General features: G+C 53.5%; 2 protein-coding genes across 4 annotated transcripts; both read right to left on the bottom strand.

Moving 5' to 3' along the window:
- Positions 1-620: 620 nt before the first annotated feature.
- On the bottom strand, positions 621-17574 carry LOC132244163 (uncharacterized). 2 transcript variants are annotated; one of them, XM_059715201.1, is made up of 15 exons: positions 15859-17574; positions 10123-10471; positions 7580-8328; positions 6313-7034; positions 5928-6058; positions 5485-5613; positions 5009-5088; positions 4753-4855; positions 4558-4653; positions 4260-4367; positions 3699-3834; positions 3183-3277; positions 2853-3005; positions 1943-2090; positions 621-1281 (listed from the first exon to the last, which is right to left on the bottom strand). In XM_059715201.1, the coding sequence occupies exons 4-15, from the start codon at positions 7031-7033 to the stop codon at positions 1148-1150; spliced, it is 2034 nt and encodes a 677-aa protein (XP_059571184.1). In that variant the 5' UTR covers position 7034; positions 7580-8328; positions 10123-10471; positions 15859-17574; the 3' UTR covers positions 621-1147. The 2 variants fall into 2 exon arrangements, with proteins under 2 accessions (XP_059571184.1, XP_059571186.1); XM_059715203.1 differs by lacking the exon at positions 15859-17574 and having other exon boundaries at positions 10123-12108.
- Positions 17575-17992: 418 nt separating this feature from the next.
- On the bottom strand, positions 17993-25389 carry LOC132244162 (acidic leucine-rich nuclear phosphoprotein 32 family member E-like). 2 transcript variants are annotated; one of them, XM_059715199.1, is made up of 6 exons: positions 25245-25389; positions 22884-23033; positions 21951-22073; positions 20310-20475; positions 19719-19867; positions 17993-18292 (listed from the first exon to the last, which is right to left on the bottom strand). In XM_059715199.1, exons 2-6 carry the CDS (start codon positions 22941-22943, stop codon positions 18218-18220), a joined length of 573 nt encoding a protein of 190 aa, XP_059571182.1. In that variant the 5' UTR covers positions 22944-23033; positions 25245-25389; the 3' UTR covers positions 17993-18217. The 2 variants fall into 2 exon arrangements, with proteins under 2 accessions (XP_059571182.1, XP_059571183.1); XM_059715200.1 differs by lacking the exon at positions 25245-25389 and adding an exon at positions 25118-25218.
- Between the last annotated feature and the right edge of the window lie 847 nt (positions 25390-26236).

The following is a 26236-nucleotide window of genomic DNA, read 5'->3' as shown; positions in this document are numbered from 1 at the left end:
GCCCATTTGTACACATTGTACTTTCACCAGAAAAATATACCGTGTAGCAAAGGGCCCTGCTTATTCCAATGAAAAGACTCTGGAGAAATCTGCGTTCCAGCTGGGATTCACAGCTGGGTCCTTCCCTTCCCATTGAGTGCCTTCAGCACCACAAAGCCATTGCTCCTGAAACATACTCCCCATCCCCATCTCTCTTCTATTTCTCCCTCTGGTCTTGACAAAGACCAACCTAGAGAACAGTTATTGGTTGTGGCAGTGGGTGTTTGTGCCCAAAAGCTTACAAAGAACATTTTTTCCAACTATATCTCCTAAGAGATATCACATCTACCCAAAGCACCTCGGCAACCTGGAGCAGAGAGAACTTTTCCCGTTGCAACTTTCTTGAAACGCCTCCCTGACCACCCAACGTTGACTTGTTGAGGAATAAAGGTGGTTTCCCATTGAACAGTATTAGCAGTTTCTCAGGCAGCTCGACCTTGACTTTCTGAGCTAAACATGCCAGGTTTCTCCTGTGTGTTGTAGACCCTGTTCTCTACAGCAATGGATCATCTTGTCTTCTTTCTTACCTTGCATGTCATGAGCTTGTATTTCACACAGGAATTTGAGATGAACACCAACACTTATAAGAAAAGAAAACTAAAGCTTAACTTTATTATCCTACATCTCCTCTTAGTTTCTATAACATCTATGTTCAACATGACACATTACACTAAATCTATGTTCAACAGTGCACGTGGTTTATGCCTTTGCTCTCTTCACTCCCTGAATGGCTCTCGATGGATTCAAGGACAGGCTACTAACACAACAGACGCCGGGATGGTCTGATTATGCCCGATGCCTCAGAGGAAGGCAAAAAACCCCCCGAAGTTGGTTCCATAAATGAAGGGGGAAAAAATTCCTTCCTGGCCCCAAATGGCGACCGGCCAAAGCCCTGAGGCAGGGGTCACAAAATGCCATCCACACAACAAGAGCATCCTCCACTTGGCAACCTGGGCACTACAAACTCATGGTGCCTGGTCTTTCCCCAGCCCTTTGCAGAGCTGGTCTGGAAGATATTCAAGTTCTTCACCACGAGGGTTTCTCAGGCTGCTCCTCTTGCAGAGGCTGATTTGGCTGTGGCGGACGGCTCAGACTGGATGATGACTTGTCAGTCGGTGACGTGTGTGGTGGCTTCAGCGCTGTTGCAGCTTTTCTCTGTAGCCATCGGGCTCCCGGTGAGGTTGGGGAGGTCATCTTCTCTCATGGAGGTGCTGTCAGGGTTGAGGTGGTCTGCAGGTGTTGCTACGCAGCGTAAGAAAAAGCAGCAGAAGATTAAATCCATGCATTGGGACCATGATACAAGGCTGCGATGTGAGGAAGTGGGGACTGGGAGCTTTCCTAGGACACAAAGGCCTGAACATTTGAATGAGGGGAAAAAAAATAGATGGTGCTTAGCCTCCTGCCTGGAAGAAGCTGAACATCTTTAGGCATCACTGCCCAGCCACGTTCAAGATGAGGTAGATGCTCTGAATGGACAACCCCAGCCCCAAAAAGACCATGGCTGAGAGAGCTACAAGCAAGGGAAAGCAGGTCTCCGACTGTGGGAGTGACAGCAGCCTTTAACAGGAGGCAGAGGGTCCCCCCTGTCCTGGGGTGGCTCAGCCACTTGGGAGAGGTCCCGGGGCTCCTTCATGAAAGATGGCAACACCCTGCAGGCCCACCCATGCCACCCGGGGCAGAGGGCAGGTTTACCCGGGGGCAGCAGGGCACGAGGAAAGGCTCCTGCCATTGAGAGGAAAGAAAGGAAAGACCTGCGGAGGACGGATCCTAGGACAGGACTCTGTAGGGCAGAGGGGAGAATTGCCCACACGCGGCAGGGAGCAGGTTTGTGTTAGTGCCAAGAGCCTTCCCCTCCCTTCCCACTGCTCCCTGCTCCCCAGCGGCAGAGGGGACAGGACAGTACCTGCAGGAGCAAGTGTGGGCGGCTGGAGAGAGGCGATGGCGCTGGAGGAGGTGACCAGCAGGCTGTGCCCTTGCAGATCTTTAGGCAGCTCCTTCAGGTAGGTGATAATGAAGACCTTATTCAGGACCCTGATGGGGATTTCTTTCTCCTGCAGAGGTACAAGAGCTGGTCATAGCCTGTCCTACACCCAGAAAGGACAGGGGATGTGGGGAGGGGTCATGGGGCAGGGATTAGACTGAAACCAAGGGGTCTTGGCAACAGCTCAGGGAAATGGGGGGCAGGTTCCTTGAGCAACATTTTTCTGAGAATCGCGGTAAAGACAGAGGGTGGCAGCTCTGGGCTCTGGGCAATGGGGCAGATCAGCAGCGCCAAGTGCCTGAATCCTCCGTTCTCCCTAGAGCAAGCACAGGATCGTGGGCAGGAGAAGAAATGGAGCCATGCGGGGACCTGTGCACCTCCTAAAGACTCCTGACTGCAGACTGGGAATGGGAAGCTTGTCCTGAGGGAACACGCTGTGTATCTTTGGGCCTGGCAAGAGACCTTGACCCTCAGGGGCATGACATGTGCAAAGGACAGGCTGGTGCCATCCTGCCTAGGCAGATTAATTCATTCCTTTCTCCAAGGCACTTGGCAGGCCTCCCGTTCTCCTCAAGGCCAGTTTGCTCAGAAGGCAAGGGAGATTTGCACCTTACAGACAGGGGCAGGTCACTGATTGAGTTAGTCTGCGAAGTACAAATGGACCCCACCGTGAGCTAGAGCTCAGACTCCAGTGTGTAGTGACCTCTCTCTGCTCCACATTGTCCCCACACAACAGGTAGTGATGGGACGACAGCAACTTTACGTGGAACAGAGCCGAGGGGCCGTGAGCTCACTCTCCTCCCTCCCCGCACTCCCCAACGTGGCTGCTGACCTTGTGCCCCATCAAGCGGCCGGCTTCCCCCAAGATTGCATACAGGAAAACCAGCCCAGCTTGGCTGATGTGCATCGGTCCATTGCGAACTGCATGAAGGGCCCTCTGCAGGAAAGCTCTCCTTTGCTCCTCCAGCAAGATCTTTCTCAGCCCCTGAAACAGGAGAACACAAGGCTGGCTACAACCCACACACAGGCTCCATCTCTGGCGCTGGCACCACATTGCCCTGGACACTTGCAAGGCTGTAACCCACCGCAGGAAGACCCCTGCCAGCTGGAGACAAACACCAAGCCTTTCTCCGAACCCCTTCATCACACACACCAGCCTCACCTCTCCCACTCTCGCCAGGTCCCTGTACTTCTGGACCTGGCTCTGATCGTTCTGGCGCTTGCACCGCAGCTCCTCTGCCCCTTGCATGTCTTGGCCTAGGACAAGTGGAGACACATGGCTCTGAGCTGCCATCCTAGCTTTGGTGCTCAATGTCCACCCAGTGGGGCTCTGGCTGCCCTTCTGGCACCATGAAGGGCAGGGCCCCAGCAGGAAGGTCATTGTTCTGCAGGAGTCAATGGACACCACGTGTCCTGGGACCAGTCTGGGCTGGGGGCCTGGGGATGGGCTCCCTGGTTCCCGCATGAGACACCCAGGATGGGTGCATTAGCACAGGCTGCAGTACCACAGCTCGGCGCTGAGCTGAAGAGGCCCAAATCATTAACGCCGACACCCTGAGTTGTTCCCAGGTTGGGAATGGACAGATGGAGACAAAGCGTCTGGCCCAGCACCTGGGACCAGGCTTTTGGAGGGAAACTGCTGGCATCGGAGCCTTGTACTCCAGCTGGGTCTCCTTACCCCTCTGATGAAGGAGGATTTGAGCGAGCAAATACATGCACGCCCTGGCCTTGCAGCTGATGGTCTCCTCCGGGTCGTTGATGGACAGACCCAGGCGGGCTGCCATGTCCCCCACCTCCAGTATGTCAGAGGAGCCCTAAGCAGGGGGAGAGGATCAGGCAGTTCATGCATGTCCCACCTTCCTTCCCCAATACATCCCCAGGCACAGTTCTCTCTCTCCACCTCTCCGCATTACCCAGCAGCAGGGCAGGAAGGCAGAGACCACAGTGCCAGAGCATGACAGCCCTCTCTTCCCATGGGAACCTGCAGCCCAGGGACTTGCTCGGGGCCCCAGGATCACTCCCCGTGCCTCATGCTCCAGGGCTAGTAGGCCCCATGTCCAGGGCTGACCATGCCCAGAGCAGGCCATGGAAAAGAGACCCGTAAAGAGTCAGGGGCACCACTGAGGCAGAAGCAAAGCCCTGGAGTGAAGCTCCTTGTCCAGCTTTGACCCCACTCTCCCAGGAGGGCCCTGCCAAAGGCAGGGGACCAGGACACTGGGGAAGGAAGGGGCTCACTGACCTCAAATTGTGGGAGGAGCTGCACAGCAAAGGCAATGGCGCCGGTCATGATCTTCATGCCCAGTGCACGGTGCTGGGCATCCGGCGCCTCAGTCCACGATGTAAAGTGCTGTGGGAGGAAGATGTTAAGATGAGGGCACATGCCCTGCCGAACCCAGCAGCCTTGGAGTCCTCCTCCTCAGGACCCAGGTTTCAAGCTCGGGCTTGACCCTCTTCCTTATGCTTTGAGAGAGGCTTGCTGCAGTGCACAGGGCAGGAGCTGTCCCGGCCCGAGCCCAGCCCCTCTGCACGGTGCTCACCTCCCAGATGGAGTAGAGCTTGCCCAGGCTGGGGGCGCTGGACAAGACGCAGCACAGCAGGCCCTCCAGGTACTCCTCGTACAGTCGCTGCACGACCTGAAAGGGGAGGCAGACCCGAGGGTCAGTGCCACGGAGCCTGGGGCCACTCCTGCCAGGGGGTGGCTTGTGGGACCTGGCAGTGGCAGGGGCACCTACCTGGTTTCGATGGGTTTCACGCCCTATGGCCAGGAAGCTCTTCTCCACGGCGGCCCGCAGGAGGCGCGACTCCAGCTCTGGCTCCAGGCTGAGCTTCGGGTCGCTGTGAGGAGAGAGGAGCCTGCGTCAGATTGAGCTATGTGGGGCGGCGGTGGCACTGGGGTGGGCAGGAAACAGCCTGGAAAGCTGGGCCTGAGCAGTGGGGATCCCCCTGGCCCACAGCAAAGTCAGGAGAGTCAGGCAGAGGTCCCTCTACCTGAGGCAGCGGATGGCGTCTATGCTGTACGCCAGGATGTGTTTTCGGTCGCCCTCCACTGAGATGGTCTCCATCAGGTCCTGTGAGCCCCAAAGGGGACGGGGAGGTAAGGATCAGCCACATCCCCCACGGGAGACCACCCAGTGCTGCAGGCGCAGGCAGCAGGATCCCAACCAGCCCCCTCCCACCCACCCAGCTGGGCTGGCCCTCTGCCTCCCACGGCCTTGCAAGCATGGCACTCAAACCTCTCCTGATCCCACCCTCCCCTGCCCTCCAGATGCAGGATTGCCCAACGCTCAACATCCAGGTCAGGAATCGACCACTATCTCCCTCATCTAGTACCCCCATGTCATGCCCAGGAAAAGGCGCGCCTGCCATTCTCTCTCTTATCCCGCTCCACCTCTCCCCTCCTTCCTGGTCTCACGAGACAACATTTCCTCTCCTTCCCTCTCCCCACACCATCCCGTGCTACTCACCACGATCCTCTCCAGCACGGCCGCTTTCAGGTCCTCCAGCTCCACAGCCACCTCTCTGCTCTGGTCCGCGGCGATGGTCAGGCTGATGATGGCCAGCAGGAAGCGCTGCCTGTCCTTCCCGTCCAGCATCTACCAGGAGCGAGACCAGGGCTAAAGCAGGCTCTTAGCCAGGAGCCTCCTGCTCCTCCGCAAGCCCCCTGTGGGACTCAGGCCTCCTCTGCCCCCACGGAGCTGAGATGCATCTCCTCGGGGCAGGTGTTGTAAAGAGCAGGGCAGTGTCCGTGGAGGGAGGGACCCAGCTGGGGCTTCACAAACACCCACCTCGAGCAGCGCCCCGGGGCTCCCTTGCGGGCTCTGGGTCCCAGGGGGTGACCTCCTGCCATGGGCCGCATGGGGGAATGGAAGACTGACTGGGTGCCGGCTCCGCTGGGGCAGTTTCATACCTCCCCGGGGTCCTGCAGGTGTTTCTTCACAAGGAGGAGGGCAGCTTCTTCCGGGGACCTTCCATCTTCCTCCTCCTCCTCCTCTTCCTCCTCCTCTTCCTCCAGCTCCTCGCCGGCTGGGCTGGGAATCACTGCACACGGAGGAAAGGGGAGAGGTCACTCGTGTGCCCCTGAGGGGAAGGGAAGTGGGTGTCGGGGGAAGAGATGGTGTCGTGCTCCCACCACCAGCACTAGGGTCCCCTGTCTGCCCCAGGACGTGCCAGGAAGGTGTGCGGCTCAGCCCCCTCACCTTGGCCAGGATCCCCCTGCCCGGCCCCATGGAGGGTCCAAGCGGCCTCGCTTAGTGAAAGGTGCTGAGACCTCTGGCCCCAGCGGCTCCCCTCACCTGTGCAGGTGGCACCGGGGGCCGGGCTGGTCCCAGACTCCAGGGAGCTACTGGAGTCCTCCGAGGAGGAGCTGCTGGTCGAACTGGTGGTGTTGGACTCCTCCGAGCTATCGCTGTCCTCCGAGGAGGAGCTGCTGCTCGTGCTCGTGCTGGTGCTTTGGGCCTCTTGGGACTTTTCAGAGTCCAAGGAGGAGGAGGAGGAGGAGGAGCTGGTGCTGGGGCTGGTGCTCCCGGACTCCTGGGACGTGTGCCAGTCATCCCAGGAGGAGCTGCGGCTCAGGCAGGGGCTGCTGTGGGCCTGGCTCAGCTCCTGCCCCAGGGCAGCTGGGCCCTCGTCCCCGGCTTGGCACGGGGCTGCCTCCTGCTGCGGGGCTGCAGGGCCGGGCTCCAGGCTGCCCCATGACCCAGGAGGGGAGCTGCACGGCTCTTCGGGTGCCGGGAGCTGTGATGGCGCTGGCTCCCGCCTGCCCAGGCGCACCCATGGCCACCTCCATCTGGACTTGGAGGTGGCTGATTTCTTTCCCTCCTTTCCCCTGCCGCTGGGAGCTGCCAGTTTACTTCGGCAGCAGATGGGGCACAGCCAGCTCCTTGCCCTGATGGGCCCCTCCTCATCACGGCAGGTGGGGCCCCGCTCCTCCTGCCCAGGCTCCCTGCTGCTCTCCTCTCCCATGGAGAGCACCTTGGCCGACCTCCTCCTGAGCACCTGCCGCAGCCTGTCCATCCTGGCACCCAACAGGGGCAATTATCACTGGGGTTCAAAGCATCCCCTTCACACGTATCCACCCCCTCCTCTGCTCATCCAAGACACAGGCAGGTGAACCCTGGGTTACAGCCATATCCACAGCCTCCCTGGCACTAGGGTTGGCAGGTGGGGAGAGCCCTTGTCGTAGGGTCCAAGACCTGCAGCTGGTTTGGACACACAGCTCCCTGCTCCTCTACTCCCCTCTCACCCCACGTGACTGGCCATGGGCTGAGTGCCCATGCATTTGGGAATGCCAAGGAGAGGAGGACAGGGACCATTTGCCTGGGACCTGCAGGAGCCAGCAGCGCCACGGCTTGGGGCTCCCTGCACGCTCAGTCTGGGCAGCACTGGCTGGGCTGGGAGGGGTGGGGAGCTTCAGCACCTGGGGATGTCTCCAACCCGCTGGAAGTGGTGTGAGGGAGCACCAGGGGCTGAGTGCCCACATTGCAGGGGCTGGATTTTCTGCCCGTTTCTACATTTCCTGCGCAGAGACGGGAAGCCCCCCCGGCGCTGCAGGCCCCTCACCTGCCCTGGGGGATGGAGCGCTGCTGGGCGGGTGCTCACAGGCCCTGGTGACGCCGCACTCCTCCCTCCGGCTCTGGACTAAGGTCTCCTGCCTCTCCTCCGATGGATGTCCCTCGCCGCCTCAAGCTGCAGTCGCTGCCGCCGATGGGGGGACGCCTACCCCTGAAAGGGACTATGCCATCCTGTTGGAAGCCATCCTTGTGCACAGCCTCTTCCCCCAAAACAAAACTACACCTCTCCTCCCCACCGCCCATTCCCCTCTCTGTTTGCCCATGCCAGGACCCCTCTTCTTCCCTGATCTTCTCTTCCTGGCCCTTTCCTGCCACCCAACAGCTTTGGGAAGAGGTACGACACCAGTGTGAGAAATGATGTTCTGGATTGGAGATAAAACATGCAGAGTTCAAGGAGAAACATTTCTCATCATGGCCTCAGCAGGGGGTGGCATCCAGAGCATGCCCAGCTCCTGCACCCTACACACATGACTGCAGGGAGCGTTACTCAGCCCCTCACGCCAAGGGCAGGGTCCTGTCGGCTCCGTCTTGATGCGTCGCACTTTCTCTGGACGCGGGCCACAGGCCTGAAAGCACAAGAGCCCCTCGCTCCCCTCCCAGCTCGACCCCTGCCGGCGTCTCCGGCAGCGTTGCCCAAGGACCGATCCTGACCTGCTCACTCCGGGCTGAGAGATCGCAGAGCGAAATCCTCCACGAAACCGGTTCTGCTGTCGCTCTCCAAACGGCGCCTGATGATTACTAACAGAAACAAGACGGGACATAAAAATCACATGAACATGGAGGAAATACTTACTCTTCCCCCTGGACTGTGATTTCAAGGAATAAATTAATCGGTATGGGTTTGTTCTTCAATTCTCCCCTTCATTAAAAAGGAGGAGAAACCCCATCTCCAGGTGTCTGGGCTGGGGCAGCTCGGCCGGGCTCGGCTCCGTTTCCTCCCTCCGGGCTTTACACAGGCACAAACCACCCCCGAGGGAAAGGCGCAGACCTGGTGCCCGCTCTTGGCTGAACACAACCTGCAGGATCGGGTCCCACTGCCCTTCCCGGTCCCATCGCTGGTGGGGCTGGTGCAAATCCCACCCCGTCGGGCCGCGTCCCCCTGGGACACCTCGTCCAGGAGCAGGAGGGCGCCGGCCCCGCGGCTCTTTCACGTCTGACTCTGACAACCCCTGGGGCAAGAGGCCTCCTCTCGACACCCGCGTTGCCTCAGGCGGGGGCACAAGAGGGGCAGCGCTCTCCGCACCCGACTTACCCGTCTGTGCAGACCCCGGGCGCCCGGCAGCACCGCTCCAGCCTCCGCCGGCAACTGCCTGGAATCCCGCGGCGCCGCGATGATACGAACGCTGCCGCGGCAACGCCCGGGGACCAGCTCCATCGCCCCCCACCCCGCACCCAGCGCCGCAGCCCCCCGCGGCACCGCCATGTCCCCCAGGGCCACTGTCCACGTGCCTGGGGATGGGTGTCGCTCAGGACAGACCAGGTGCTCCCCCAAATTGAGGGCAGGGGGAGGAAATGCCCAGTTTCCCACTTTACCATAACTACTTTGTTTTTCACCGGTGCCAACACGAGAAACAGGCTTGCCGTGCGCACTGCATGGAGCAGTGTGCACGGCACCGGGGCCCTTCTCACAGCTATACCCCTGCTGGGCTCCCTGGGCTTGCTCTGTGCTCCCTTCTTTGCACAGACACCGGGGACCAGGCACAGGGCCATGCACCAACCCTGCCCCCAAAGCCTTGCTCAGGCTGCTTCAGCAACCCCAGGAAGCAGTGCCTGAGACACCTCCTGACAGGACCTGTCCTGGGAAACCCACAGGTGGCATGGGAGACACCAGCCGATACATCCCCAGTTGCCAAAATAGCCCTGCAGCAAAAGGCCCCTGCCACTCAAAATGCCAACCCCAATGCTGGCAGCTCTCCCAGTCCATGCCCCACTGGGGTGCTCTAGGGTCCAGCTTGTGCATGTGGGCTGCCCTCTCCCACCGTGCCCTAAATACATCTCCGGGAGACCAACCAACTCCAAGCAGGAAGACACCTCTATCCCTTTCCTGCTCCTAACCCTGGTCCCAAACCTGACCCTAACCCGCGCTCAGCTGCTCCTGCAGGAGACCCCGCACAGCCTGGCTCCAGTGACTGGCCTAGAAGTCCCAAAACCCCGTCACTGGTCCTGCTGCAAATTGCCTTGCTGCCAAAACACCTCCCGGACCCAACTCCAGGTGGGGCCCTCAGGCTCCATCCAGCTTCTTAGCAGCGTGGAGGAGGCGACCCACTGCAATACAGCACTAACAGGGAGTCCTACTCATCCCGAGCAGACAGACAGCTCCACATTTGCCTGTTCTCAGCCCCTAGCCAAAACCCAGCCCCTGCCCCTGCCCCTGCCCCAGTTCAGGCTGCTCCAGCAGCCTCCGGCAGGAGCCCCTGAGCAAGCTGACTATAGCCGAGCCCTAGCATGGGAAACCTGAGCTTGACCCTGGGGTAAGTCAGCCTGGGCCTGGAGAGGGAAGAAGGTATGGGCACGGGAGCTAATACAAAGCACCTCTTTAGGATGGTCAGCACTCCTGGGTAAGGATTGTTATGAGACTGCTACGTTTCCCTCTCCAGCAGCATCTCCACAGCCTGCCTCACCATGCCTCAGCCTCGCTGGTGGCCTCTGCGGTCCAGCAACTGCACGGCACATCTCTGCAAGCCTGGCCATTGCTGCACCCTCCTGACCAGTTCAGCACAGCAGTTTGAATGATATGCCGTCCAGGCCTGCCAGTCATCTGCACCCACCGCTCTCTTCTTCCCGGTCTTTCTTATTGGCTGCAGCCTGGCCCCTTGCTCAGCTCCCATCTCATGCAATGCACCAGCAGCAGTAGGAACCTTGCCCCTGACAGCTCTTGACCCTAGAAAGCAAATAAAGAAACAAGGCATCTGCTAAACTTGTCCAACTTGATGGTAAGCTCTGAACTCGCCGTCTCCTTTTACATTGGGTCTCCGAATCCTCTTCGCATTTGGTTCAGGCTCCCAAATCTGTCCTGAGGCTCTGGCCCTGGGATCCCTTTCTCTTTATGGCTGCCAAGCTCCCCTTAGTGGTACCAATGAGAAGAAATCCTGGCCAGATCCTGGCTCCACCCATGACAGGGGCACAGTCCCTTGTTCATGTGAAGGCAGAGGGGACGGGAACAGACTTCTTCTATTTGGGGTCAGACCCAGGAGACCACCATCACATTCCCAGCTCTTCAGAGGCCACTGCCCATGCACCTGGGGATGGGTGTCCCTCAGGGCAGCCCGGGCACTCCCCAAATCAAGGGCAAGGGGAGGAAATGCCCAGTGCAGTCGCCCACTTTGCCACAGCCACTTTTTTCCACTGGTGCCAACACGAGAAACAGGCACGGTGTGCGCTGTGTGGAGCTGTGCACATGGCACTGGGGCTCTTCTCACAGCTGCACCCCTGCCGGGCTCACTGGCCTTGCTCTGCGCTCCCTTGTGCGAACAGATGCAGGGGACCAGGCACAGGGCTGTGCACCAGCCCTGCCCCCAAAGCCTCACTCGGGCTGCTCCAGCAACCCCAGAAGGCAAAGCCCAGGGCAAAAGGTCCATGCCACTCAAAATGCCAACCCCAATGCTGGCAGCTCTCCCAGCCCATGCCCAGCTGGGTGCCCTGGGGTCCAGCTTGCTTCCTGCTTCCAGTGCTGGCCTCTCTCTGTGGGGGAGGGGGCTCTGGCTGCCACTGAAGGAGATGAGGTTGCTTTTGCCTTGCCTCTGCTCAGGAGACCGGAGTTGAGCCTCCTTCAGCGGCTGCTGCGGCTGCTTCCTGAACTGTGTTTGATGTGTTGTGGGTTCTGCAACAGCACTGTGGACCCTGCTGTGTTGAACTAAGAGTCATTTTTTATTATAACTCTCTGAAATCATATCCAGGGTGGATCTTAACATTTGCATCCGTATATGTATGCAGATCTGAGACCTGCTCTGCCTCAACTCAGTCCAGTCCTGTGGAGGGAGAGGAAACAAGAAATGCCTCTGGCTCCTCATGGCAGAGAACAGGGAGTCCCAGTGCTGCAAAAGTGCCACAAGCAACTGAGCCCTGCAGTGCTGAGCATGAGGCTTTAGCCTTCAAGGGACAGCGCAAGGAAAACACAACCAGACACAACCGTGTTGGCAGTCTGGTTTTGAACCTTTGACCCCCACTCTGGTGCCTGGTTTCATTATAATTTGTCCCAAGTAATTAGTAACATGTCACTCTGCCACCAGTAGTAATAGGGCCTTATAGTTTCCTCCATGGGCCTGGGCTTATGACATCCCCTGGTGTTCACAGCCCAGGGTTGTGCTCTGGCAGGTGCTGCTGGGGCTGTGCTGGGAGACGCCTGCACTGCAGCCCCCGATGCCCAGCCCTGGGGGCACTTTCTGCAGTGCTGGGACCAGCGCCCCGGGCAGCCCGGCACCAGCTCCTGAGCCAGAGACTCCAAGTCATGGGGAGAGACCTGGGGGCTGGCAGCCCAGGGGCTCTGCACACGCGGCCCCTCCACACCCATCGCTGGTCCCCGCACGGCTGCGCTTCCCAGAGCTGCTGCCCTCACTGATATACAGGGCACGGGCAGATCCAAGGCGGCGCACTTGCTCTGCTTTGGTTCCTGTTCCACCCAAACTTTCAAACCAGCTGCCTGGGAGAGGCAGCATCATTTCTACTTGGAGGGTGCATCTATACAAGGTGCTTATTGTGCATTGGCCTATTAAAACTGCACAGTAGCACGATGGTTAAAAACCGTACTAATAACCTACTGTGCAGCATTACTGGGCTCATGCGCAGGAAGCATCACAAAATAACCGTGCTCCAGTGCGACTACACAGTAACGCTAGCTCCTGTGCCTTTAGTTAGTATTTTAGAAACAAGTACTAACCTAAATGCCCAGTATGTAACATGCACTGATGAATATGTAGATCTGCCCAGAGAGACTCAACCTATCTCATGGCCTGTAATCAGCTTCCTAATTCTTGTTAATCTTCCTCCCCTCCACAAGTGTCAATGACCCTCTCTCCTTTTTAATGGTCCTGAAGATCCACTTTTCTAACTATCCTTTCTTCTGCAATGTCACTGCCTGATAGCCACTCTCTTCTGTTTCACAGCCCTGCAGACTGTGTTTAGCATTAGCTAAAAACTTCAGCTCAGTTGTGGACATCTTATTTTAACTTGGGTGTAGAAATGACTGACCGTGAAGTATTGGAGGCCCTGTCAAAATCCTCAAGAAAGCTAGATTTTGTTTCATGAATCTGAATAAATGATGTACATTTAAATTTAATGATAGCAGGGCTTTTGATGCAATGACCTTTGACAATTTAACCTGGTTTGTTGTGTTTTTTAAACCTGATCTATATTCTAGCATAGGGGTTGTCAACTGGGTGCATGCATACCCCTCAGGGGTACTTGGAAAGGGGCTAGGGTATATGCAAAGGAGGGTGGGGACAGAGCAGCGTATTCTCATAATCCTTGACATCGAAGGGGTTAAATTATAAAATGTATGCTGATAGGCTACGTAGGCAGCTGGTCAATCTGGAAGCGGGTGCGCAATAAGAAAAAGTTTAGGAACCTCTGTCCTAACAGGAACACATCACGTGCGGCCTTCTAGTTTCCTCGGTGGGCCTGGGCCTGTGAAGTCCCCTGGTGTTCACAGTCCAGGGTTGTGCTCAGGCAGGTGCTGCTGGGGCTATGCCGGGAGACGCCTGCACTGCAGCCCCCGGTGCCCAGCCCAGGGCATCTGGGCCTTTCTGCACTGGCTGGATCCAGCTCTCCAGGGCAGCCCGGCGCCGGCTCCTGAGCCGGAGAATCCTAAATTGGGGAACCTCTGCCCTACCGTATTAGAGAAGCTTCTTGTTTTGCTTTAGCTGGAGGAAAATGCGTGTCGTGTACCGTGTGATGACGTGCCACACTGTCTGCATCGCTCTCTTCAAAATCCTAGATCCACTCGTGCACTCAGGATCTTGTTCCCAGTAGCCCTGGCAGGAGCTGACCTAGGTCCTAGGAAGTGGACATCCCCGGGAATGGGCAAGGGCAGAGATGTCCCAGCCTGGGGTGAAGGAGATGGGAAGGGAGAGCCTGGATGGACGGGGCAGCAGGAGCAGGCATTGGGGAGGGAAGTGGCCAGCTCCAGCCTGGCCCAGGCCCAGGCCCCTGCTCTGTAGCCAGCCTGGGAGAAGCACTGTCCTGTGAGCAGCAGAGAGGAAAAGCCAGTCCCTGCCCCTGCCTGGTGTCTGCACTGCTGAAGGAAAGGGTTTTCAGCAGGGACAATTTTGGGAAGACTGAAAATACTAAGACACCCATATTCTTGCCATACGGCCCTGGCTGGAGTAAAGCTGGAAAGGCAAATGGGGGACATCTAAAGAAGGCAGATTTTGACTTAGATAATGCACCCTGCAGCAGGAGGACAGCAGGCAGCACTGCAGTGAGACGGGCTGTCTGGGCAAGGGGCCCCGGCTTTGCCAGGAGCGCAACCACCGCAGTGCCGCCTGCCCCCAGGCCAGCGTGCTCCGCTCATCGTGGGAGATGTGCTGAACAGCAGAGGGGCTGCGTGGCATCACGGGGCAGGGCCCAAAGTGTGTAGGGAAGGTTGTGACCAAGGATTGTCACAGGAAGGGAAGAAATCTGGTCAAATCAGGGCATGCCCTTGACTGAAGCCCCTTCCATTCCTTCCCGCACCCACTCCCCTCCCCTTGCATTTCTCTCCCAGGCCAGCTGCAGAATAACTTCCCACTTCACTGCAGATTCTCCCTCAGGCCAGGAGACACCCTCCCCTATATTACTCCTTTCCAGTTACCCCTTTTCCCAGGATCAGTGAGGTTTTCACCATTCTTTCCAGGCCATTCCCTGATGGTTGGGATGAATGCCAAGTGGCTTTCAAAAGGTCCCGTGTGAAATGTGTCTTTCAGTGGAGTCTCGTGCCTTGCTTCACTCAGACAGAGAATATAGGGCAGGCGTTTGCTTGTGGGTGGGAGGTGACATCTGTCTTTTCAAGGGTGTCGCTTCACATCCAAATTGAAAAGCTGCAGGGAAATCCTGGCCATCTTCAATACGAGCAGGCCGTCTGACCCCAGACCTCGTGATGGGAACATGTGGAATAAAAGAAACCAGAGGCCTTTTGTGTCGGGAATGGAGAGATCTTGGCTAAAGCTAAGTGCGCTGCTTCCACTGAGACGCTCCTGGCTTGAAAAACCAGGATTATCTCAGCACATAAAATGACTTTAAAAAATGGGGCTCTTGTCCCAGTTTAAAAGTCTGTCTCAGGAAAGCCATAGAGTCGCACCGTCTCATTAGAGGTGACCGCAGTGAGTGAGGCTGTGGCTGCTCCCTAGGACACGTTACTGACAATAAATGGTGCCACCCTGCCCCTGCTGCCAAATTCCCAAACCCAGAGCCCTACACAGCAGGCTGGGGTCAGATTCATAGATGTTAGGGCCAGAAGGGACCTCAATAGATCATCGAGTCCGACCCCCTGCATAGGCAGGAAAGACTGCTGGGTCTAGATGACCCTAGCTAGATACTCATCTAACCTCCTCTTGAAGACCCCCAGGGGAGGGGAGAGCACCACCTCCCTTGGGAGCCCGTTCCAGACCCTGGCCACTCGAACTGTGAAGAAGTTCTTCCAAATGTCCAGTCTAAATCTGCTCTCTGCTAGCTTGTGGCCATTATTTCTTGTAACCCCCGGGGGCGCCTTGGTGAATAAAACCTCACCATTTCCCTTCTGTGCCCCTGTGATGAACTTATAGGCAGCCACAAGGTCGCCTCTCAACCTTCTCTTGCAGAGGCTGAAGAGGTCCAGATTTAGACTGGACATTAGGAAGAACTTCTTCACAGTTCGAGTGGTCAAGGTCTGCAACGGGCTCCCAAGGGAGGTGGTGCTCTCCCCTACCCTGGGGGTCTTCAAGAGGAGGTTGGATGAGTATCTAGCTGGGGTCATCTAGACCCAGCACTCTTTCCTGCTTATGCAGGGGGTCGGGCTCGATGACCTATTGAGGTCCCTTCCGACCCTAACATCTATGAATCTATGAATCATCAGGGGTGGTGATGGCATTCAGCTTTCTGTAGTCCATGCAGAACCGAATGGTGCCATCCTGCTTCCAGATGAGTACCACCGGGCTGGCCCAGGGACTCGTCGAAGCCGGATCACCCCTAACTCCCTCATCTGTGCAAGTTCCCGCTTTACCTCCTCCATCACCCTGGCATTGACTGCGTAGGGTCGCGATTGGATAGGGCGGTGACTACCTGTGTCTATCGTGTGCACGGCCAGGTGCGTTTTACCTGGTTTGTTGGAGAACACTGTCTCGTAGTCCTTGAGTACGGTGAGCAGCTTGTCTTTGTCCTGGGACAGCAGATGATCCGGCCGGTGGAGTTCCTCTATCCTTGCCTCTTCATCCCAGTCACCATGCATAACCGGCTCCTCCGGGTCCTCGGGTGAGCTGTCAGCTGGGGAAACCCAGAACACCGTCTCCCCTCAGTCGATGTAGGGTTTCAGCATGTTCACATGCACTACCTTAGGCGTCTTTTGTGACCTGCTCTTGCTTCCCACATAACTCACATCCTCCAACCTGTCCAGGATGAGCTGGGGACCCTCCCAGGCCACTTGCAGCTTGTGCGCTTTTAGTGGCAGGAACACCATGACCTTGTCGCCTCGCTCGAAGGTACGCAAGCGAGCCTTTTTCTCATACCAGACACTCTGCTTCTCCTGCGCCTGGGCCAGGGAGTCTCGTGCCACCTTCATCATGTCAGTCAGTTTCTGACAAAAGTTAAGCACATGCTCCACCGCAGGTCTTTGTGGAAGGGATCTTCCCTTTCCACTCCTCTCTCACCAAATCGGGAGGACCTTGAACTCGCCTCCCGAACATCAACTCGAAGGGTGAGAACCCAGTGGACTCCTGGGGCACCTCCCGGTAGGCAAAGAGCAGATGAGGCAGTTTCTCATCCCAGTCATTGGGATTAGAGGCCACCTAGGCCTTTAGCATCCCATTCAAGGTCCCATTAAACCTTTCCATCAGCCCATTTGGTTGAGGATGGTAGGCTGTGGTCTTAAGGTGTTTCACCCCACAGCACTCCCACAAGCACTTCATCACCTCGGCCAGGAAGTTCCCACCCCGGTCAGTCAGGATCTCGGAGGGGAAACCCAGCTGGAAGAAGATGTTAGTCAGGGCATTCACAACTACTGGTGCCTCGGTGGAGGTTAAGGCAACTGCCACCGGGTACCGTGTCCTAAAGTCCACCAGAGTCAGGATACATTTCTTCCCTCTGCAGGTCCGATGTCTCCGCGGGCCCACAATGTCTATACCCACTCTGTAGGAAGGTTGTTCGATGATCGGGAGGGGCTGTAGGGGAGCTCTTTGTTTGCCCCCACTCTTGCCCGTCCGCTGGCACGTCTCACAGGATTTGCAGTAGTCCGTCACGTTCTGGGCAATCCTGGGCCAAGAGAAGTTCGCCTGCAGCCGCTGGTGCGTCCGTTCCCTGCCTATGTGACCGGCACAAGCTTAATCAGGAACTGAGGAAAACAATTGCTGCCTGAACTTTTGAGGTACTACGAACTGGCGAGAGGGCTCCCAGGTCTCGGCCAGGTTCTTCGGTATCCACGACCGATAAAGGAGTCCCTTGTCCCAGACCACCTGTTCCCTCTTTTCTGGGGTGAACTCCGTCTCCGACTCCTGAGCCCTCTGCCGGAGTTCCTCCAAGCTGGGGTCCGCCAGAACCTCCTGCGTGAACTCCTCCTCCCCGCTAAGCAATCAGCAGGGAGCTCAGGTGCTCCTGTAAGTAGTGCACCCCCACCCTCAGGGGCGTCCTCCAACTTCTCCCCAAGAGTCTGTTTCCTCTGCCACTGACTGACCAGACTCCTCCCCGGGACTGTCACTTAACCCCACCTCCAGGTCGCTGGTTTCCTCAATGGCCAGGGGCTGCTTGCAGTCAGAGGGAGTCAGAGTCTCTCCTTCCTCCCCCTCTGCCTCTGTAGCCAATTGGGTGACCAGGCCCTGGGAAGTTTTCACTCCTCCCACCTTAGCCTTTCCGCTCTGTTCACGGGTCACCACATTAACACAGTAGGACTCTAGCTTGAGGAGGTGGCCCTCCTCCCTGGGCAGGTATTCTAGCTCCATAATATCATGTCCCGCCAGGATGGGGACAGGAGCCCCTTCCAGCACACTCGCGTCTATGCACAGCCCACAGCCTCTCCACTCGATGTAGGGACGTGTTACAGGTACCTCAAATGGTGGGCACCCCACCCCTTGAATGGTAAGGGTCCTCCCCCCCAGGATTATAGCTGCAGGTGACACAAGGCTGGCATTGATTAATGACACACTGGACCCTGTGTCCAGCTCCCCAACAAGGTTCTCCCCGTTGGGGAGAAAATGCCATTTCCCAGTTGGTCTAATAAAAGGTATCATTTTGAAACCAAGAGTTCTAGTTTTTGGTATGTCTTTATGTCTCAGACAAACAGGACTACCAAGTACACCTTTAAACGTAAAAGATTTTTTTTGCCCATTTCATCCAAGGGTTACGTGGTGTTAAACAGATGAGCTGAACAGATGTGCCATAAGCTGACAATGGCAGCGAGCTGAGATTTGCTAATTTACAGATGCCAAAAGAATGGACATGTTGTTTAAAAAAACAAAACAAACAGCTTTCACGCTTTGCAGAACCTGCCTTCTTCCTCCTCATCGCCACCTTCTTCGACGTAATCGTCATCATCATCTTCATCCTTCAAGATACAGAATATTAAGAGATTTTTTAAAAACTACCGTATGCTTAGGTTGTAATGACATGTGCTTTGCAGAAGATTAAAACAGCACTTTGAGGTTTAAAGATCATGTTTAATTTCTGTTTTTATTACTAGACATTTGTACAGACCAGAGTCCCAATTTACTATATTACACTTATCAGGTTAGCAAAGATGTACAAAACCAAGGCTGGAGTCTTTTATTTGGAGTCTTTTTCTGCTGTTACTTCTGATCTACCAATAATGATTATGCCAACTAGCTGTGAAAATGTCTCAAGAAGAGTGTTACAAAATTCAGTGGCCCACAACAGCAACAGCTGAGAAGAACCCTTTTTGTCGGTAACGGAAGTCAAACAAGAAGGGAGAAAAAAGAGTTTATACATCCAGAGCTGTTTTGTTTCGAAACAAAACAAAAGTTGCTTTATAAATGGGGTAACTGGACAAATTTAGGCCACTTGGCTACATGAAATCCTAGAAATGTTACACACATACACCGACATCTCCAGTAGTATAAGTGCACTAGCAGGAACTGAGGACAAACTAAAGCTTTTTTTGCATGTAGGTAATATCTTTGCAAATATATTATCTGCCAAATGAAATGCTTTACAACATCTGGTAAAAGTTTAAAGGCATTTAGCAATTCATTCTGGAATTTCATCTTTAACCGACACGTAAATTTAGGATGTGCTTTTGCTGGATTTATTCAAGTTCAGGTTTAGCTGGTGTATAATTATGCTGATTCCAGTCCTCATTTTCCCTTTCCAAAATATACTGAAATTGTTAAGACGGGACTTTCTGAACCGTGTGTGCTTAATGTTGGCTACTGCCTACTCCCCATCAACAACAAATGAAAGGAGTCCTTCCTCTGTTACCAAGCTGTGTTGTGGTAACATTAGGAGTACTTTAGTTCCCAATTTCTTTAGCCCATGCTGCAGTTCTTCACCTCCTGGCAGCCGCCGTACACAGAAGCCACTAAGTATATTGAGGTTTCTACCAATATTGCCACCCCCACCAATCAAGTGTTCGTTCATTTTCTCAAAGAATTACTGCCAAGTTCTTACTCAGATCCTCAAATGAGATTTCGTTTTTAGCTTTGGAAGGGGGTTTTTCTCCTCAAAATCTGACCTGGTGACCTGGTAGATAACAACACTAATTCTTCAAGGCAGTGCAGTAATGAACCTTGAAGCATTTCATTGAGCAAGACAATGCAGAACACCAAAGAGAAGTGGCTCTCCTACTGCAACGCACTTTTTTGATAGTAAAAGGTCTCCCTCTAAAGTAGCCTATGGCTCACATCTGATAGTGGATTTACACGGTTCTGCTTACAGAAGTTTAAATTATTACACATGTATAATCAGACAGTGTCAAGGAAATCCTAAGTCTTACAGTAGAAAAGGGAAAGTTCTACCTGGATCTCCTTCATCATCAGGTATAAAAGACCAACTTCTTCCTCCTCTTCACCCTCCTCCAAATCTGAACCCGCATCATCTTCATCTTCTTCGTATTCTCCTGGTGGACCAGCTTCATCTTCATCTTCTTCATCCTCCTCATCCCCTTCTGAAAGGCAGGTAATCAATTCCTTACAGCTTCACTTAAACCTCAAAGGCTCGTTTGTAAACTCATCTTAAATAAGCTTCTAAAAACCGAATGAGCTACAGAATCAAATATGAAAATGACGGGTACAAAAAAAAGCAAAAGCTTTTGGTATCAGCAATAAAACGACTGCTTTTATATAGTTATGTCTCAGTAAAAAGATTTGTACTCATGTTTTCCTACGTGCAACTCTCCTTTAACTGTGCACAGCACCCATGACTACACTGTTTGCAAGCGCATTCCCCCCGCCCTCATTACTCAACAGAAGCAGTATTTGATACTGGCCTACACTTCAAAAATGTAGCTGATTTGTGCTCCAGCAGTTGCACAGTCACTCTAGTTCCAATTTTATATTTAGATACCAACTGAATGGCATAACTCATGACTGCATGTTTAGAGAAGTTACCTTCATCATCCTCGTCTTCCGAGTCAGGGGCCTCATTATCTTTCTGATCAAACCCATCTAGGTAGGCGATCTGTTGAAGCAGCTCAAAAACGCTTTCCCTGTAATCCTCCAGGTTTGTGACATCACAGTTGAACAAGTCCAGGCTCTTCAAGTTTTTGAGATTTTGCTGAAAATGAATGAAAAATGACTCACTGAGATGAAATAACTATTTGGTACCTCCAAGTACTGGACTGTTGCCTCCTAAATGTCATTGATTTTACTACGTATACCTACTACCTTCTTTTCTCCTTTGCTGTTCCCCATTGTCCAGAGTTCATTTAAGAAGTCTTGGTGCTGACAGTCAAAGTTCCTTCCCCATAAGACCAGAGATCCCACCTCTCCCTCTACACTTGCTTTTGAAATAGCTGTGACCCAGGTTACTTCCCATTAAGATGCATGTCTTTGTTTCTGGAAGCCCCATATGATCCTATAAATCACCCAGGGCTCTCCCATTCTCTGGGGTCAGCACAGCCAACTGTCCCAGCACCAATCCTACCATGCCTGGTGGACAGACAGCTTTCCATGGCCTGAATGGGGCAGCTATGGGATGTGCTGATAGAGGTAGTCCTGCTTAGGGAGTAGGAGATCTGGGTTTTGTAGCCCATTATAATCATTAGCTGTTTGAGGTGTTCTTTTCAATACTTCAGTGATACTAAGAAATTGCGGTTTTGGGGGCCATGTATAAGAGACACCACTTTCAGAGGGTAGTTTTGGCACTTAAACAAGTATGCAACAAGTATAATTAACTTAAATAGAAACAATTTTATCTCTGTGACAACTCGAACCAGTGAGATGCAAGGCAGACTATCATTACCAAGTTTCTAAAACACTTGTTTAGCCTGTGTTTAGTAATAAGAACAGCAAAATTAATCATAAAGATTAGCACCTTGCTTCCAAAAACTTAATTAAAAATTTGTGAACTGTTTTTACTAGGCCACAAACCACTTGTTAAAAATGGTCTTGTGGATACCTTTCATTTACTAACCAAGCAGTTTCACTTCTTTTTCCGCAGAAATCGGTTGTTATTAAAGAAATCACGGTGTCTTTTAATGCGTTTTAACCACTGAAAACAAATACGGGGGAATACAGAACTATCGCTGACAGACCACAAGTTTGAATACATCTCCTCCTGTAAACCCCACGGCTGACACAAAATTGATTACTACAGTGTCTTTACAAGTCTGTCTCTAATGAACCATCGGATGATGCATGTATTGCAACAGGAGTAATCAATACTGGCCTAAGTGGGATACAGAAATTCAGAAAAAAGAAGATTCAAATGTTGCCAGAACTGGCAACAAAAAGCTACCCAAGGCTTGGGAAATAGTGAGAGTTTTACTTTTTGCATACTGTTCAGTTCTGTTGAATGTCACACTAAAGCCATCTTGTTTATTATCTTTTTGTGTTTTATTGATTTCCTATTTCAACTGTGTTTGTTGTACTTATCCCTTCTACTTGCAATGACCTTCTATCGTCAGGCACTTATAAACTTTACATTTGCATTCAATGATAAAATTATTGTTATTTTTCTTTTATAATGCTAGAAAGATTCTGACTTCTTTAACACACTGCAATCTTCTAAGAATCTGACTTTGTACTTACAAGGGCTTGCACAGTGCTGAGATCTTTGATTTTGTTGCCACTTAGATTTAGAGGTGTGAGTTTTGGACATCTTCCTGCCAGGACCTCTAGGCCTCCCGAAATGATGTTGTCGCTCAATTCCAGCTACAGCGCACAAAAGTTGGATAATTAGATGGTTGGTTTGATTGCTATCAAAATCAAGAGCCTGTATTTTATTGAAAGAACAAATGCATCACAAGACTATTGACTTCCTGTAGAGCCCGTAAAACCTCAGATTACTTGCATAAAATGAAATCTGGTTAAAAACATAGCAACCCATGTTGATCACATGTACGTCTCTTTAGAGTCTAACATTTATTTCAGAAGCTCTTCACACCTGCACTTGATAGTGATAATTCATTAACTAGTTTCATACTTGGGTGCCTACAGACACTCAAGCATGTTCTACTGTAAGTCGGCAAGTGATCTCACCGATCCCAACTGTTCAGTTAGCATACTTAGTATGGTGCAAACTTAAAATATTTCCAGGCTTTATTTTTTACACGGGGATGTGAAACATAGCATTGGATCTTCGTCCAGGCTTTAGGTCAACAGACTAGGTTGAAACTGGTTCCTTACAGGTAACGAACAATGATTTCAGTGTTCCCAGCACTTCACCTAATGCGACTGCTCCCGACCCCCTCTCTTTACAACAAACTGGGATGGCCATCGTTAACAGTTTTCAAGTGATGCTTTTTCAGTACTTTGGCTCATTAATGTTTGAAACCAGCTTTAATTACATTCAGGGTCTTAAAGACTTAATTCTTAAGTTCGCAATGTTTAGTAAAACATTTCAATGAGATGCAAACGTGACTGTGGCTATGGAAATACGCAAGTAGTTTAACTGTTGCTGTGTTTCAAGGTACACAACTTTGGCAGGAGAGAACCGATGGGTTTTTGTCTGAAGATGCATACCTTTCGGAGCTTACTCAAGGTGGGGAGCTTGGCCAGGGATGTCAGCTCTACGTTGGCCATGCTGAGAAACTCCAGCTCTTTAAAGGAGTCATTCAGACCTTCAATTTCGCCATTGCTGGATCAGCAGTTATCAAGCACTAACTCTGTCACCTTGAAACAAAACAGAACGTCACTTATTACTTTAACAGGGACCCTCAACCAAGCAAGCAATTCGGGTCAAACCAGCAGCCTGACGACAGGCTTTACTTCTCATCTGGGACGACCTGAACTTGAGTTGTCTGAACTCATCGACCATATCAACCTTGAGAGGAAGTAAACAGAGTATGAAGCACCATCACAGAGAACCAGAAGATAAAAACTTAATTTATTTCTGTTAACATGCTGGCTTCAGAAAGCACAACCACCAAGACAGAGTTCACAATCGCAGTCCTTTACAGGGCCGGACAAAAACCCACGGTCCTGGTTCTGATGAAAGCCGGAACAGATGCATCAGAAGAAGCAAGGAGCCAGAAGCCAACTAGGCAATTACAGAATGACCTACGCATATAGTTTCCTTCCAGAGCCATCACTTAATGGTTGCTTCATGCCCAGATGAGGGTTTATATTCCCATTCACTATTTAAAATAAGGGGGTATAGCCTCGCTTAACAGAAAAAAGCACCAAATCCTCTTGCAAACCCTATAGCTTTGACCCTCAAAATATTGAGGCAGGGAGTACCATAGGTTAATAATGCACCAGACTGAAGCATTTGCTTCTTCATTCTAGATGCATTTACTCTGTGTCGCTGAACGTCCTGTAGGGAAAAATCCATTTTCTGCTTGTCCGTCCTCCATGTCCCCAACGGTGGGTTGACCACAGTTGCTAGTTTACCAATCCGGCTGCAAACAAAAAGGATTAAACGCAACACCAGTCTGGGAAGTTCAGCTCTGAAAGATTCATCTGTAGAGAGGACTAAAAAAGTCACTTGTTCACTGGCGACTTCTGAGTTATTTTGGTGGGCACGAGCTGCTCATTTGTTTCAAGTTTACAATCTTATTTCATGTTGCTGCAGAAAAAGGTGACCAGAGAGACCAGCTTTGAATTGTTTCGTAGTTTCCAAGTCCCAAAGTTGTTCAGGCTTTGCCCTGAAGAAAAGGGAAAGACTGAAACCATTTTGGGGGGGTGGGGGTGTGGGAGGGGTAACTCCAGCCACAGTTTAAAGGCTTTAAAAAAATAATCCGACACAGTCAACTTGTTAAGAAATACACTGTTTATCTGAGTAGTTTTTATGCAGGGAATCTTTGTGCCGTCATTCACCCAGGCCGGGGTGCAGTAAAAGCACTTTGCAATATCAACCTATCTGGACTTTATTCTTGGGGACAGCAAGACACGCCAGTCGATAGCGTCCTTACTGACCTAAATGCAAAAACATCTGCTGGAGCGACAAATCATTTGTTGGCCGAGTTCAACTTGCAGCCTCCGCTTCCCTGCTGTTAATCAGCCTGCTCTCCATGCAGCTGGCACTGCAGTCAATGAAGTTACTATAGGAGATTAAATAAAACCACGACCCTCTCCTAAAAAGCAAAGCGCAGCCACAATCTTTCCCTACGCAGCAGGGGAAAAACCATGCAGCAGATACCACCTGCCTACAGCCACCTCGGGGCGTGGGGGTGGAAAAAAAGGGGTCTTTTTTTTTTTCTTTTTTTCGAAGATGGATTCGGTGCCGCTACGACCTGTTCGCAACCTCCACCAGCGAGAAGGTAAAAATAACTGAAGACCCGTCCTGCCAGCAACGCCAGCGCGGGAGGGATGGGCGAGCGGGGGGCACGCGACTTCGGGCTTCTCCCCGCCCCGAAGAAAAGCAGCTGTCCATTTATTCATTTATTTTTAACAAGGATACTTTAACACGTCCCCCCCCAAAACTCACCCCCAGACACAACCGAGAAACTGATGGCGGGCGCATCGCGGGGGAGGACCCAGACTCGGAGATCACCCAAGGAAAAAGGGGGAGGCGGAAAAGAAAAGCAAGTTCCTAATTCCCCGAAAATCAGCCGAACAACGAGAACAGATGCCCGCAGCAGCGACCGCGGCGAGCCCGTGCCCCGCGCAGGGGCTTCCAGCCCTCCTTCACTTTTCTACAAGCAGCGCAGGGGGCAGAAGAAGCCTTGGCCCGTCCAAAAACAATCTTATTGTTGCAATAATAATAATGATAATAATAATACGCGGTCAGGAGGTGAATAATTAGGAGAACGCACCACAAGGCACAACTGCGTAGTAAGGAGCACGCCGAGGAGGGGTGTTTTGGGGCCCGGGGCTGCTCCATGCCGGGTCGGGGCACGCGCAGCGCCGGGCACCGCCGCGACATGGCGGCCCCGAGCTCACCTTCTCGGGCGCGCGGTTCCTCAGCTCCAGCACCACGCGCTTCATCACCTCCACGGCCGAGCCCGCGCGGGCAGGGAGACCTGGGCCGCCGCCGCCGCCGGCCGGAGCTCCGCGCTGCTCAGCGGCCGGGCGCGCACTGAGCCTCCATGCCATGGCGCGCCGCGCCCCCTCGCCCAGGACACGCCCCCCGCGGCCGGCGGGGCGGGGCCAAGGAAGGGGCGAGCGCTTCCTCTCGCTACGCCGCTTCCCATTGGAGGAGCGGCGCGGCGGCGGCCGATTGGCTCCGCCGGACGCCCGTCGAGGCTCCGAGCTCTTAAATGCGACTGTTGGCGGCTGTTGGGCGCCATTCCGTGTGACGCGGTTGGGTGGTTTGGTCGGCGGGGTCAGGGCTGGGCGGCTGGAAGCAGACTAATGAGGTGTTATAGGCGCTAGAAAAGGAAAAGGGACGTGTCTAGGTGTTCGGTGCGAAGGCAGAGATTAGCCGAATGACGGGCTAAAGATAACACTGTGTTTAGTGAAAACTGCAGCAAGGAGCTGGCAGATACTTGTGCAAGGGGCTTGAAAGAGGAGGGGTGCTGTTGGGACCTGCTGGCTTCCGGTCCTGATTCCCAAACGAAGGCTTTCTGTTTCGATTGGGGCGCGCGGCGTCTGGGGTGTCGCTTTCGCGGGTGCTGCGCGTGCCGGGTGGTGTTTAGCCCTGTTCGGCGTGCACGCCTGATTCACCAGAGGAGAAACGTGGGGGCTTTCATACAGGAATCAACAGTTCAAAGCCTTGCGGTGTTGGGGGCTTTCTCAGCGCTTTGCGACGGGGCAAAAATGATTTGTGACAAAAAAACCCACTCGGGTGAAATGGGCAGTTTCTGAGGGACGCCTGACGTCTAGGAAACTGGAGAGCCGTGGGTTTAGTTCAGTGCTGTGCAAATACCCGGTTGTTGGGGTGTGCAAGGGCAGCGGACGTGCTCAGAAAGGCTGCCAAATCCCAAGAGCTGTTG

Source organism: Alligator mississippiensis, chromosome 11, assembly GCF_030867095.1.
Source record: "Alligator mississippiensis isolate rAllMis1 chromosome 11, rAllMis1, whole genome shotgun sequence".
NCBI lineage: Eukaryota > Metazoa > Chordata > Crocodylia > Alligatoridae > Alligator > Alligator mississippiensis.
The sequence above is the reverse complement of the archived record's forward strand: the minus strand, read 5'-3'. Positions and strand labels throughout refer to the sequence as shown.

Bases quoted from the DNA above. Each gene is read 5' to 3' on its own strand.
- LOC132244162 (XM_059715199.1), bottom strand. From the start codon at position 22,943: ATGGCCAACGTAGAGCTGACATCCCTGGCCAAGCTCCCCACCTTGAGT. The intron at 20,476-21,950 runs GTAAGTACAAAG...ATTCATTTTCAG, and splicing joins TCAGCACTGTGCAAGCCCTT to CAAAATCTCAAAAACTTGAA. The intron at 18,293-19,718 runs GTAGAACTTTCC...TGTATCTTGAAG, and splicing joins TGATGATGAAGGAGATCCAG to GATGAAGATGATGATGACGA.
- LOC132244163 (XM_059715201.1), bottom strand. From the start codon at position 7,033: ATGGACAGGCTGCGGCAGGTGCTCAGGAGGAGGTCGGCCAAGGTGCTC. The intron at 5,614-5,927 runs GTATGAAACTGC...CGCTCCTGGTAG, and splicing joins ACCTGCAGGACCCCGGGGAG to ATGCTGGACGGGAAGGACAG. The intron at 3,278-3,698 runs GTAAGGAGACCC...CACTTGTCCTAG, and splicing joins AATCCTCCTTCATCAGAGGG to GCCAAGACATGCAAGGGGCA.